The sequence below is a fragment of the Alnus glutinosa genome, chromosome 4, assembly GCF_958979055.1.
Source record: "Alnus glutinosa chromosome 4, dhAlnGlut1.1, whole genome shotgun sequence".
NCBI classification, from domain to species: domain Eukaryota; kingdom Viridiplantae; phylum Streptophyta; class Magnoliopsida; order Fagales; family Betulaceae; genus Alnus; species Alnus glutinosa.
In genome coordinates this window covers 8,751,181-8,765,209 of record NC_084889.1, presented here as the reverse complement: position 1 = coordinate 8,765,209, position 14,029 = coordinate 8,751,181, and the positions used below count along the sequence as shown (strand labels likewise).

Sequence of the window (14,029 nt, the reverse complement as noted above, 5' to 3'; positions counted from 1 at the left end):
TGAGCCTCAAGTTGCCTCTAAAGAACTTACCCTAAATAAAATATTACAATAAAACCAAAATAGATTTATGATAATACAAACATTTTCCTATCCATATGCTGGAATTTCCTTTTTGTCTTTAAAAACAAACCAAAAAAAAAAATCCCCCTTCTCCAATGATTCAATGAGGCAGAGAATATATGCTGGAGTAAGGAATGTCCCTTTTTCCCCTAAAGAAAAAAAAAATCCTGTTCTCCAATGATTTTATTTGTAGGGAGTGAAGCTTGGGTCCCGTATCATGCTTCCTGGTATTTTCATTATGTTCTTTGTCACATTGGATCTTTGCAGAATAGGAATTTATTTATTTATTTTTTTTTTAAACGAAAGAAAATGACAGTTTCAGCATATGATGCATATCTTGTTTGCCAATCAACAAAATACGTTTTTGATGTGGCGGATGGTAGTGCGGTTGAATGAAGTTATGGGTGATAATTTGTGTTTGGATATGGGTTTTGGATCGTATCGGTATATAAGTATAAAAGTATATAGATTAATCAAATAATCTGACCTATTTAATTAAATAGGTCAGACTTTTCAAACCTAGCCCATTAATTTTCTATCGAATTTGTTTTGAGCTCGTAAGTCGTGCTAAAAATTGCTAGCTTAGTGTTGTGTGTCGAGTTCAGGTCATATTGAGACATAAGTATAAGATTATATAGGTCAACTATAATTCAACCCATTTAATTAAATGAGTTAAATATCTCAACCATAATCTACTAATTTCATGTTGGATTGTTCGTAAGCCATGTAAAAAATTATTAATCCTAAAATAAAGTATGAATTCATTGACACTTAAAGTGAGGCTCAGGTTTATGAATTCATAGATTATCCAATGAAACATTTTGGCCAGCCATTCAAAGACAACAGGCCAAATTTGAGACAATATTATAAGGGGGAATTACTACATGCTCGCTTATACTGAAATTCTCAGGTAATTCTTAGTCTATTTTCAATCGTGTAGGAGAACAAAGTTTTTCAAATGTAAAAGGTTATGTGCCTTTAGGCGCCTATAATTATAAAATACATTCGTTGCATCAAATACCACAAAAATGGATTTCTTGGCATACAGTCAAATATATATATATATCAACTATTGACCTATATGGATTATCTATTATTGACTCACGCTTCAGACAGTATTATTGGCTCCACAGAGCTCCACCGAAAGGTCGCTTGTCTTATGCAAAATTATTAGCTATACCATCAGCTGGCCGACAGGATTGCGCTGACAAGATTGCTAATCATTATAGTAGACAGCAAAATTGACTACTACAATCCCCCCTATGCTGCTTTACTGTATTTTTCCTTGTTATAATTTGCCTTTTTACCTTATGTAATTGGCCTATATGTGTGTGTGTCAGTGAGATTGTATTAATTAAAGAAGAAGAAGAAGAAGAAGTGAGAATACAAAAGAAGGTGGAGCACTACGACACCCAGCACAAACATCATATTGTAAGATAAAACCTAACATCTTAGAATGGTCCACATAAACGACCTGATTTAATAGTTTTTTGGCACAGTTGAAAAAAGCAGTCAAAACGACGATTGTTGAGGCAATCCAGTAAGTAAGCTGTTCGGAGAAACACTTTCTGCGATGGTGTAACTTGTGTTGCTACAATTCACATGTCAAAGATAAAAACATGTTCATTAATATGTGGCATGTATTTCACTTTTCCCTGCTGTTTCGTGTTACATATGGTCAAGTTTTAGATTTTAAAAATCTAATCTAGCCAAAATTAGTTCAATCTAAGTACACTATCTCTTTCATAAAGAAAACAGAAGGAGACGATTTGAATCGAGAGAATTCCCACTATAAACAATTAGAAAAAGAACCGCCATAGTTGCGCCTGTATTTGTGTCATCCTAGAGGTTCTTGATTCTTCACCTCACTTTGGATTTCTCCACTGGTCACCTCAATGCATGAACTGCCATCACCTTTTCTGCACAAGTGTCTAGCAACTTTCAAGCCTCGACACTTTCTCAGAAACACTTGTTTGATCACTAGCGCTGTCGTGTTCGATCGAGTTCTCATCAATTAGTCTTTCATAATTCTGATTGCTCAAAAAAAAAAAAAAAAAAAAAAAAAAAAAAAAAAAAAAAGAGGAAGAAAAAGGAATATGAACATTGAAATGTATTCCCACCATTCATAGTCCACCGTTATACTTTCACTGCTCCATAGTCGCCAATCCTTGCTGCTGGACTGGCCCGGGCATCAGCTGTAGTCAGTATTTGAGGTACTGACATGCCGCCGGAGATAACAATTTCTGCACTTCCCATGACAACCAAACCCGTTTCAGTTGAAGATTCATATCAGAAAAAAAGGGTCAATTTCAATGTTTAAAATCATACCAATTCCTTCTCGAACCGACAGACTGGGCCTTATTATGTCCTTGCTATTAATGAGAAAAATATCTCCTAGATAAAGGTGGTTGGTGGGCACATAAACGCAGCAGAGTTCTTCATCACCCTGGCTTCTCTGAAGAACAACTGTAGACGTGATAAATCCAAACGCATATTCTCCAACGCGAGGGTGCCTTATGATAGCTACTTCTTTGAAGGCATTAGAGCTCTGATCTGTAAGGTAATGCCCAGATGAGTGAGTATATATGAGTTTCAAAACCCAAATGCCAAGGGCGTAAATACATATTGATATGTTTACCAGGCGATATTGCAGCACTTATTTGCTTAGAGGCAGCATAGATGTAGCTTACAAGTGGCATTTTCTTGATGAACCATTCCCCAAGAGTAAGAACAGAAGCACCCAACCACGATGACATGAAAATACCAACTAAGAATATGAAAGTGATGGAGGTCACGAATCCAAGACCTGCAGGTTATCCAAATTATGCACATGTTTGAAAACTAAAATAATAGCACATGGCATGAAATGTTCAGCTCAATCGACTTGGTTAAGTAAGCACTCCCTGTAATAAGATGTTTCCTATTTTGTATGTAGCAAGTGAAAATATAGAGGTAAAGATTGAATTATATTTGCCTTCCTCAGATGTAGCTGAACCCAATCAAATTGATCTTAACCAGTTATAACCATAAAAAGTTCAAAACGTCCCAACCCTCAGAAAGTTGCTAAAACACAGAAAAAGGAAATATACTTACCAAAAATATTGATCCCAAGATGATTAAAGATCGGGGAGAAGAAACCATCCACGAAATGAATGAAACCCCAAGTGATGTAGAATGTAATGGCCATCGGAAGAAGAATGACGCTGCAAACAGTATAAGATTTTTCATGGAACATATCCAAAAGATTCTCAACGAACGGTTACATACTTCATTGTTTATTTATGTCAGTAGGATATGATAGGGCAAGTAACTACACAAACATTAATCTAATCAACCAATGATTATCATCTTATAACAAATGTTCAATTGGTTAGGGATCACGCCTCATGAAGCGGAGCTAACTAGTTCGAATCTCTCTTTCCCTCTCCCCTTGAGTCAATTACTTATATATATATATATATATATATAAAATCTTATAGCAAATGTGTCTTTAAGAAATTTCATGCAAGTTGCAGTGGAACAGTTCTACATAACTGCAGGTACTTGCAATTACTAATTCAATTGGTCAACTCATCTCAAATAACGGTACTGAGGTTAGAGGTTATTAGAACCCTTTTGGTATACGTGGTGTTAATACGTGAATGACTTTTTGGTACCTTGAAAAAAGAATGAATCAACTGGATTATCTCTCTAATAGTACTACTACAAAATACCTTTTTGGTCTTCTTGCAGAGTTCATTTAAATCTATATAGTATATAGATTAATGCTTCATGTTCAAGCTCATTTTAGACAATTTCATAGCAATTAAACAATGACCTCCAAACTTAAGTATTAAGAAAGCAATGATTCCATGATCATGGATTCATGGTGACAAAAACACATTTCGTTTTTGGTTAAAATCCCTTTGGTTTGCAACAGGTCTAAAGTATGCCAAGAACAACAAAGATGGGTTTCTTAGTGTCCATTTGGTTTAGCGGTTTCAAATGAGCAGTTTGAAAAACTAGCAATTTCAAAACATGATTTTTTTTAAAAATTTGTAAAAGAGTGTTGTCATTGCGATTTTAAAAACGCACCTTTTACCTACTGTTTGAAAACATGAATTTCCGTTTTTCTAAACGCACTCAAACGGGACACGTTCTCCAATTTTATTTAAAAACGCATTTTGACTTGTGAAATCATGGGACCAATCACACTCTTATACTTGTTCTTTCCTTAACAGGAAAGTGCAGATCTACTAGCTTATGGTGGAGGTGTGTGTCGTGTCAATAACCATTCATTGGCAGAAGTGCCATATTGGTTTAGGAGTTTGACAAAGTGGTACCACCATTTTTATTTGGAGTAATGTTATTTTGAAAATTGTTATACTACTGTCATACAACTGGAATGACGTGACAGTAAAAATAAGCTTTTGATTTTTTTATTTTTTTTAATTTTACAATATCAAATTGTATGTATGGCAGTTGTATAACAATTACTAAATAGCATTACTCTTTTATTTGTTATAACGGTGGAAGTATTATTAAAACTTGTGGACCAATACAATGGTGCTACCAAAAAACTCTTCCAAATACCAAATGCCCCAAAAGGCCAAACCCCCAAACCAAGAAAGATCATCCAAAATAATTAACATAAGGAGCTTACCATCCGGTCATAAACTTCTTCGAGGCCCAGCTGCGGATGACTTTAGAAAATGCCTACACAGCAAAACAAACAATAGTTTGTTTATATAATTGTCGAGGAGTCGTCAGCAATGGCGCTTGCTCCATATATTGGAGTTTCACGTATGATGGAATCTCACATATTACATATAACATCATTGGGTTGTCGTAACGATTGTCAGATATTGTTGATCAAATGTAAATTCGACACGAACAATTATCCAAAAGGCCCAAAACTCTAATAAAAATCACGCTTATTCTTTAATCAAACCGTCACCGTATACATGTACCTGTTTCATTCAGCAGATCCATAATGAAAAAAATTGAGACAAAAGAGCTGAAATTGCAGAGGAATTACTAGTTTTTTATTTCATAAATCTCTTACATTTTAGAACATGACAGAAGCTAATAAAAGAGAGATTGAAACGAGACCTCTCTGCCGGAGTGATGATGCGAAGAGGCAGCCGCGGGAGAGGACGAAGGGGACGAAGATTTGGAACCTCCGTTTTCGGTAATTCCCGCTACGGGGATCAGGAGCTCCAGATCTCTCTCCCTATCTCTAGTCGTCGTCGCCATTTTCTTTCTTTCTCTTATCAGATTCGTTTTCTGGGCTTTTAGCCTTCTCTCTCCCGCGCGCGCGTATGTGGAACTGTGTGATCACGTTGGGTCGGGATACTCGGAAGCTCTCAACGGAAACTCATGAATTTAGCCAATCAGAAAAGAAGCTTGTTGAGGATTTTATTTCCGGGGACTAAAATTACTAAATTTAGTCATAATCATCATCAGACGACGTAGCAGTAAAAGAAAAGACGTGACAACAATTATTTGTCACGCTCAAATAACATCACCTGAGTGAGAAAGATAATGAAAGGATAATTACATGGCAAAAAAGTAATTGTCAGATTTACAATTTTTACACGTAAAGAAATTTCATATAAATTGATTTGTATGAATTATTTTACAACACACATATAAGACGTATTATTTTAATATCATATACTTTTTACATATTTTTTTAATAATATTAATAAAAAAATATATACTTCTCACATCTTACGTGCTACTCTTATATGTGAATTGTTAAAAATTTTTTACAAATCAATTTGTAGAAAAATTTCTGTCCTTTTTAAACACTTATATATGTTAAAAAAAAAAAAAAAAAAGTTGTAGCATTACTCATCACTTAAAACTGTTACGTAACAATCTGCGTTTAATAGCTAAAACAAATAAGGGTGCATTTAAAATTGTAAATTCATAGATAATAAGTGCAATTTTAAATCAAATCATAGAACTTAAATCGTTTGAGAACTGAATTTTTAAAAATTTACGATTTAAAAATGGAGAAAATTTATTTTTTTAAATTGTAAGAGAGTATTTTTTTGAAAATGCAAAATTTTAAAAGCTAAACTCTAATTTTGTCAAACGCTTAACATTTTTAAAAATTAATTTTTTAAATCGCACATTTCAAAATCGTTTTTTAAAATCACAATTTTTAAAATTGTAAATTCATACTGACCTTAAATATAACGTGGACGTCAATTTATAAAAGACCTATATTATATAGTAAAATCTCCGATTCACAAAGAAGAATTCAAAGAAATACAAGTCTATTACCAACTACAAGCACTATTAAACATTTACACTTAGAGAGCGTTTCCTAATTCATATATATAAACATTTCTTCACAAGCATTAGAGAGAGATTTCGAATTCCTGCTGACTCGTACAAATTCCCTCTTCATTTCAAGTGAGAATCCTTTATTCGTTTGATAACGTAGAAACTAGTCCACTTCTCAGGTACTCTCACCGGGGTAAACGCAGTTGTTATAGCCTGCAAAGAAGATATATATTAATCATAAGGCTCGTAAAATTAAGTAAAATCAAGCTCAAACCAAGAAAAATCCGTTTATCTTTTTGTTTTGACATGGGCAAATAAATATCAAGCTCAAACCAAACTAGAGTAACTGATCCCCCATAGAATAGCTGAAAGTTGTGTTCTCAATTAATTGTCCTAATGTTGACACAGGCAAGAAAACTAACATGGGTATGGAAGAAGGTTTGGTGTTGGGGAACTTACTGGGGTTGTTGGATGAGAGTGTGGCCGTCTGTGAGAAATCACAGTTCCATGGATTCCGACCGGCAGTTTGGTAGAGGAGATTCATGGCATAAGCAGCATGAGATGCGATCGTGTTAGGTTCAAAGCAAGCCCCGCCTGGTTGGATTGGACCACAATCCATCCCGATCTGTCCACAAGCATAATCCAAGTTTGTCTGCAATTGGGCATCTGATACTCCTCCCTTTGGCACGCACCACGCTGCTTTCTTCGGCTTTGGTGAAGGAGTAACTGGAGTTGGTGATGGAGTAACTGGAGTTTTTGGCGTAGATGCCGATGGAGTCTTCAAGCAAAAGAATTCATGTTAATAAAGCTTATAACGACAAAAACTACTGCCGCCTAGTAGAGCAACAAAAGTAAAGATTTCAAAAACACAAAAATGTTAGAATGTTTTTGAAGAGAAAACTGGTTCAGATTGGGAGTCCTCAAATTAGTCGGCCCAAATTTAGGCGATTATACTCCCAAATTTCATGGCAAAAGAGATCGAGGGCTGCAGAGCCACATACTTCCGGCAGCCTAGAATGCATGGCCCAAAATTCGGAAGCCTAATTTCAAGGCATCCTCGTCCGGGAGTAAAAATGTTGGACAGAAATTTTCATAATTTTGTTGTCCAAATGGTTAGAAACGAATGCGTTCAAGTGTTGAACTCACCAACCCATCTTTCTACTCAGACATATATATATAAACGGTCAAAATTACTAGGCATCCGAATAACATATCACTGAAAATTCAATCCACAATGTTTTCTATGACAATTAAGAATTAATGCATCGCATTCTCTCACCTGGCTACTCTTGGAGAGCCCAACATCATAGGTCATGGTTAGATCAGGCTTGAAGAGGCCGAAAGCTCGCTCAGAAGCAGGCCCAGGTTTCAGGTCCTCATCGTACAGCGCAAACAGATACGTATCCACCGACGTCCCCCGCATCAATGGGGTCCCCACCTTGGACCTTAGGTGGGCAATCAAGTTACCGTTATAAGCCTTAGCATTTTCAACGCTGGCACCCACCTCGTTACCGTCTCCTTTGTACGGCCAACCAGTCTCCGCCACCACAATCTCGACGTCCTTGAAGCCCATAGAGTTCAACGCCGACCGAACCGCGTCGACCTGAGCATCGAACATATTTGTGTACTTGATCTTCGTGTTTGGGTCGAACCGCCCCGAATTCGGCTGGAAAAGACAAAAGGCCAAGGTTTCCGGCCGCGGGTCGCCCCGGTATGCGAAGTACGGGTACGGATTGATCGTGAAAGGCGACCCGGTGGCTTTGTTGAAGGCCAAGAGCCCCTTCAGCAGGTCGCTTACACTCGGGTCGAAGCTTCCGGAAGACGGAGGCTCCGATCGCTTGAGCACCGCCATGGAGTGAACCGTCGAGACCTTGATCTTCCCGCCCAACGACGCGCCGTTGAGGGCGTTCTGCAGGTTCTGCATCGCCGGCAGGAGCTGCTCCATGAGGCCCCGATCGCCGAAGGTCATGACCTCGTTGCCGACGGTGATGAGGATGATCTTGCTCGCTGGGTAGAAGGGGATCACGTTGGAGTTGATCCAGTTCCTGGCGAAGTTCGGGTCGGAGGCTAGGGTCGAGATGTCGCCGTTGGAAGCGCCGATGACGATTCCGATCCCGGTGTTCGCCAGTGCTTTGATTATGGCAGGGTCGGATCCGTACAGTCGGACCTTTTGTATTGAGGTGGATTGGAGAAGCTTCGCGGTGGCTGAAGGTGGCGGGAGGTTGTCGGCGACTTGCCCATAGTTCACGCCGATGAATGATTGCGAGTCTGCACAAAGAAGATTACACCGTTATGGCAAAAAAAAACGGAAAAAAAGAAGAAGAGAGAAACAGAAATGGGTTTGATTGTTGTCAATATTATACTTTCTTTCTCTTTTTCATTTTCTTTCTTTCCTGCGATTTCTTAGCTACCAAACAGAGCGTTACAATTCTTTGTTTTTCTCCTTTGGTCTGGCATGGTCAATGTTCAAAGAAGCCGTTACGTTAAAAAAGCTTAAATTGAAGAATTGACTACTTAAGTAGCACAGCATCAGCAGGTGATTTATCAGAAGACTATGAATCAGCTGGTCTCCTTTTTTGTCCTCCAAGAAAACCAAGAATTCAGACAAAGACATTAAAACTGAAGATAAATTATAGACTTACTGGCGACGTGTACAGCATGGAAAAGGGCAAGAAAGACGAGAACACCAACGTTACGAAGCACCGCCATAGGTGAAGAGGACTCTCGGTTTAGCAACTCTCAGAGTATTCGGGAGGTTGAAGGTAGCGGCAGGATATAGATGGAGACGCGAAAAGGCCAAGGGCAAGATCGTAAAAGGAGGTTTCGGAGGTGCGAGAACTTTTGTAAAGCGTACGCACTTCAGCGCATCAAGATGGAGTAAGTGCGAGCTGAAAGTTCCTGCGTGAGTTGGACGCGTGGCTTTGGAAGGGTACGAAGTCGAAGTGGCGTTTCTGATGCTCTGAACATTCAGAAATTTGTTTCATGCAGCGACACGAGCTGAAAGTCGCTTTTTATCTCAGAGGTAGTCCCTCAGACCGTTGCCCAAATGACGTGAATGCCCATGAATTGCGACCGTTGGAATGCCCCTTTCAGATGGGAATATGGGCTTTTCAGCATGTGATTCGGATCCGGTGTATACGGTTTGTCGGATTCTATTAGTGGCAACCCGTTAGTTTTACAAGATAGGTTATGGATAGAAATTTCTGTCGGTAGAAAATTTAATATGATTCACATATTTACAATTGAAATGCATATTTTTTTATTAACGTTATTAAAAAAATATGTACTTTTCACATGCTATTAAAATAATATGTGATTCTCACATATGAAAGAACATATGTCAATCTTATATGTGAGTAATATGAATTTTTTTCACACAAACCGGTTTATAAGGAATTTCTGTCTGGTTCAGAAAGAAAGTCTAGTTAGCGTAATCAATGGTGAAATTAGGGGGACGAAATTAAAAATAATAATAATAAAAATTAGGAAAGTAAAAATATGATTTTAAAAAAAAAAATTAGAGGTATTTTTTTAAAAAAAATTGAAAAACATTTTGAGTCTTGGGGCTTCGTTTCACCCGTAACTTATTTTAAATGATTTTTCATGTTACCATTTCATATCAGTTGATGTGGTATGTTTAAAGTAGCGTTTTTTTTCTTTTCTTTTCTTTTTTGTTAAAAGAGTAGCAAAAAAAAAAAAAAAAAAGTTTCTCCAAATTAGATCGGAGGAATTTCTTCTCAACTCATGAGTTTTACAAAATTGCAAGATACCATTATTAGAAAGAAAATCTGGTTCTTACTTTTTAAGAACAAATTTTTCTTTGAAATGGATAATTAAGGAGATTTTTCTCAAATTTAATCTATCAATCTGACATTTATTCTTTAATTACATAATTTCCTTAATCATTTTTACTTATGTGCTAAGAAATAAACAACTCAATAAGGCAAAAAGGCAAAGCTAAAAAGTGGTTTTTACTTGTGTGCTAAGAAAGAGCAAGACGCTCTTTCTAGAACACGTGACAACGTTTCCAACATACAGAAGAGTTTTTGAGCAACATTAAAAGTAAAGAAAGCGTTTTCAATTAAACCACGCTGCATATAATTGGAGAATACATGTTACTTTAAGGAGGAACCCACAAAGGTTTGCAAACTTTAAGAAGGATGGTATAATTCGTGCACAAGCAACCTTTGAAATATATATATATAGTATAACGAAAAGCAAGCTTTCAGACAACTTCAAGCTTTTCAAATTTCACTACTGAACGACTAGTAGTACTCCAAGCATATATAGATGCCTGATCAAGAATGTTTTGAAATGGAAGTAATCCTTTAACAGAAGCCCAATCATTAATAATAATAATTTACTGTCTTTAAGATTATTGTTATTACTATATCTAAACCGATTTCCATCAACTGATATGGAAATTACATCCTATATCCATTAAAGCTATCTTGCATTCATCATATTCTTAATTATATATCAATTTAAAGATATGATATTGAAGATCAATCATTAGATTAGTATTTATAAAAAAAATTAAAAATTGATTTTTTCCGTCATGTCATATGATTCTTAATTATATGATATAATTATACCATATGCCAAATGTAAATAGAGACCGTCAAATGGCATATAATAACTAAACTATAAATCAGTATGTACTTGGTTCTCTAATCTTATTAAGTTTTGTATTCATGTTAGGAAAATTTCAGTGTCAAAACATGGGTATTTGGATTAGGGGTGTGCAGCAGTTCAAAAGTCAGTTAAATCGGCAAAGTCGGTTCGGTTAACCGACTTGGTCGGTTAAGTCGGTTAATTCACCGACATTTAACCGACAAGGAAAATTTTCGAAGGTTTCAGTTTAGGCGGTTAGGGCGGTCGGTTAAGGCATCGGTTAACAGTTGGGTAAGGCGGTCGGTTAATCGGTTTTGGGCCTCATTTTTTATTTTGGGCCTCATTTTTTAATGGGTCAAAAAGACTCAAAAAGTCAAAATAATTTTAAGGCCTTTTTGCCACTAGTCCACCACAAGGTCTACAACTCCACAACTACAAGCCAATGCCAATGGCCCTACTGGCCCATTCAAAATTTCAAATGAAAATCAAAATTATTTTCTTATACTTTGAGTCCTTTTTACATATATACATTTTTTTTTAAAAAAAAAAAAAAAACAATGATACATAAAAACAAAAAAACAAAATGGAAAAGTGGTCCAGTGGCAGTGGACATTGGAAAACATAACATAATTACATAAAAATGAAAAATCCAATTCAGTGAATTCTCAAATCTCAATTCAAGGATCGGTTAATCGATCGGTTAATTTTCGGTTCGGTTCGGTAAGTCGGTTAACCGACCGCCTACCGAACCGACCAATTTTCGGTTAAAAGATTCTCTTCCGACTACCGAACCGAATTTTGTCGGTTAAGTCGGTAGGCGGTCAATTTCGATTCGGTAGGCGGTAATCGGTTAATCTGCATACCCCTAATTTGGATTGTAATTCATAGTAATTGATTTAGGGTTGAGTATGGTTCGAAATTTGAATTAACACTTGTACTTTATATAAAAATGTTTATAATAATATAATCAATACTGGATAGAGTTTTTCTCGAAACTTATGCTCCATTTGTTTTGACGTTAAATGATTTCCGTCGTAAAATAATTTCGATGAAATCATTTTCAGAAAAATAATTTTCTCGAAAATATTTTTCGGTGTTTGGCTCGCACGAAAAAAATTACAAAATGCAAAAATCAAAGTTTGGCAAATGCTGCCGGAATCCGGCAACGTCCGGTCGCCGTTGCAGGATTTCGGCGATAAATTTTGACCGGATCCGGCCTAAATGGCCGGAATCTTCTGGATCCGGCCCGATCAGTGGCCAGATCCGGCAAGAGACGGCCGAAATCCGGCAATATTTCGGCCGGAATCCGGCGTCGGTGGTCGGATTCCAACGCCAACAGGATACCGGCGACCGGATGTTGTTGGACTTCGGCGCCGGTTGGATTCCGACGATCGACAATTGCTAAATTCTGACAATCGGATATCAAACGTGCGTGTAAGAACGAAGAATTTAATTTCGGAAAACGATTTACGGTTTAAAAAATCGTAAATCGTTTTCCGAAAATTAAAGAAGTTTTACGGTCAAACTGAAAACGATTTTTGTTGACCATTATTTTCGCCCCTACCAAACACCGTAAAATGCCGAAACCATTTTCTAGAAAATCATTTTACGCCGAAACAAATGCAGTATTGGTTAAAGGAAATTTCTTCAATTGAGTCTATAAAATTGTCATGCGTCATTTAGCATGTGAAAAACACACATTTTTTTTTTATTGCATTACTTTAACCTAGTTTGGAGGAAAACTCTTTCCATAATATTATTACATAAAAATAAAAAAAGAAGAAGAAGAAGAATAAAAGAAAGCAACCTAATCAATACTATATTCACTTGTGGAATATGAATAACCAGAACCCCTTTTCAATCATATACCACTTTTTGGTATAACATATACCCACTCATGCTTAAATCAACTCCAACATTTTATTGTAGCAGTTCTCTTTTTAATTTTTTTAACCTTTTTTATATATTATTTAATTGAACTTGAGGAAGTTTACAACACGAAGCAAAGATATGTGAATGCCTTTGCCCTTTTGGACCAAAGGTGCATTTTAAAGTAAAAGGCATAGGGAGATCTCTCCGACAACGTGTTGCAGCTGGTGTCACTCCTTTTGAAATGTCACTCATTTTAATTGTCAAGCTGGAAGCAACTCGCAATAGAAAATCAAGGCGGTAATATTCGGTAATATTTTAACACTTTCTTACGTGGCGGACTCGGCAATTCATTGATTATTTTATTTGAAAATAAATAATAAATTGTATATATACTAAATTATCATTTATTTGAAAAGTTTAAACTAATAAAAAATTATAAATTTAATTATTTAATAAATATTTTAAAAATTATGGTATTAAAAGTGCTCTACTAAATGCCTGTAGAACCTCTTGACATTCACAACATGTTTTCTTTTGTTCTATTTTTTTAGGGATTTGATTCTTGTACTACACCAATATAACAACTGCACAACAACCCATCACATAAGGGTGGGCACTGGGGGATCCACCCTTATGTGAGGGGTTGTTGTGCAATTGTTGTATTGGTGTTGCAAATCTAACATTTTTCATTTTTTTAATTCATTTTTTTTTTTTTTTTTTGGTTGGGTGTGTGTAAAATACGTTTGTCTTCCTACCACTTTTTTATTCTAAAGGTTGATTTTGCTTTTGATCATGATAATTTCTAAACAAAAGCTAGATAACTAAAAAAGTGACAACCCGGCTATATATATATATAAAAATTAAAAAAAAAATAAAAAAAATGACAACTCTAATAATAAAGCTTACTCCCATGGAGTTTGATAAATTAAAAAGTTCAAGTAGGACAAAATCAATATTTTTTATGGGAAGAGGCCATAGCAAAAATGATAGGTCAAGTCATTTTGATAATGGCCTAGCCTGATTTGTTAAGGTTTGCCATTGTTATATATGTATATTAATATATTCTAAGCAATAAAGGGGAAGGGGAAATATATTTTTTATATTAATTGCTGGGAAGATAGGATAGGGATGTTTGTGTGTGCGATTTTTTGGTTTTGTTTTGTTTTGTATTCTTTTAAATTTTTTTCAAAATTATGGATACCCAAAA

The 14,029-nt window shown here is 36.0% G+C and overlaps 2 protein-coding genes across 2 annotated transcripts; both read right to left on the bottom strand.

Annotated features, from left to right (window-relative positions):
• Positions 1-1,665: 1,665 nt before the first annotated feature.
• On the bottom strand, positions 1,666-5,506 carry LOC133866590 (protein LIKE COV 1-like). Its single transcript, XM_062303159.1, has 7 exons — positions 5,152-5,506; positions 4,703-4,755; positions 3,154-3,263; positions 2,699-2,866; positions 2,389-2,613; positions 2,181-2,303; positions 1,666-2,046 (listed from the first exon to the last, which is right to left on the bottom strand). The coding sequence occupies exons 1-6, from the start codon at positions 5,293-5,295 to the stop codon at positions 2,197-2,199; spliced, it is 807 nt and encodes a 268-aa protein (XP_062159143.1). The 5' UTR covers positions 5,296-5,506; the 3' UTR covers positions 1,666-2,046; positions 2,181-2,196.
• Positions 5,507-6,258: 752 nt separating this feature from the next.
• LOC133866695 (glucan endo-1,3-beta-D-glucosidase) lies at positions 6,259-9,330 on the bottom strand. The gene is made up of 4 exons (XM_062303312.1): positions 8,979-9,330; positions 7,616-8,604; positions 6,796-7,114; positions 6,259-6,549 (listed from the first exon to the last, which is right to left on the bottom strand). Exons 1-4 carry the CDS (start codon positions 9,043-9,045, stop codon positions 6,512-6,514), a joined length of 1,413 nt encoding a protein of 470 aa, XP_062159296.1. The 5' UTR covers positions 9,046-9,330; the 3' UTR covers positions 6,259-6,511.
• Between the last annotated feature and the right edge of the window lie 4,699 nt (positions 9,331-14,029).

Coding starts and splice junctions, on each gene's coding strand:
- LOC133866590 (XM_062303159.1), bottom strand. CDS start 5,295: ATGGCGACGACGACTAGAGATAGGGAGAGAGATCTGGAGCTCCTGATC. Junction 2,867..3,153: donor TCTTGGGATCAATATTTTTG/GTAAGTATATTT, acceptor GATAACCTGCAG/GTCTTGGATTCGTGACCTCC. Junction 2,614..2,698: donor AAGTGCTGCAATATCGCCTG/GTAAACATATCA, acceptor ATTACCTTACAG/ATCAGAGCTCTAATGCCTTC.
- LOC133866695 (XM_062303312.1), bottom strand. CDS start 9,045: ATGGCGGTGCTTCGTAACGTTGGTGTTCTCGTCTTTCTTGCCCTTTTC. Junction 7,115..7,615: donor GGCTCTCCAAGAGTAGCCAG/GTGAGAGAATGC, acceptor TTTTGCTTGAAG/ACTCCATCGGCATCTACGCC. Junction 6,550..6,795: donor ACTCTCATCCAACAACCCCA/GTAAGTTCCCCA, acceptor TCTTCTTTGCAG/GCTATAACAACTGCGTTTAC.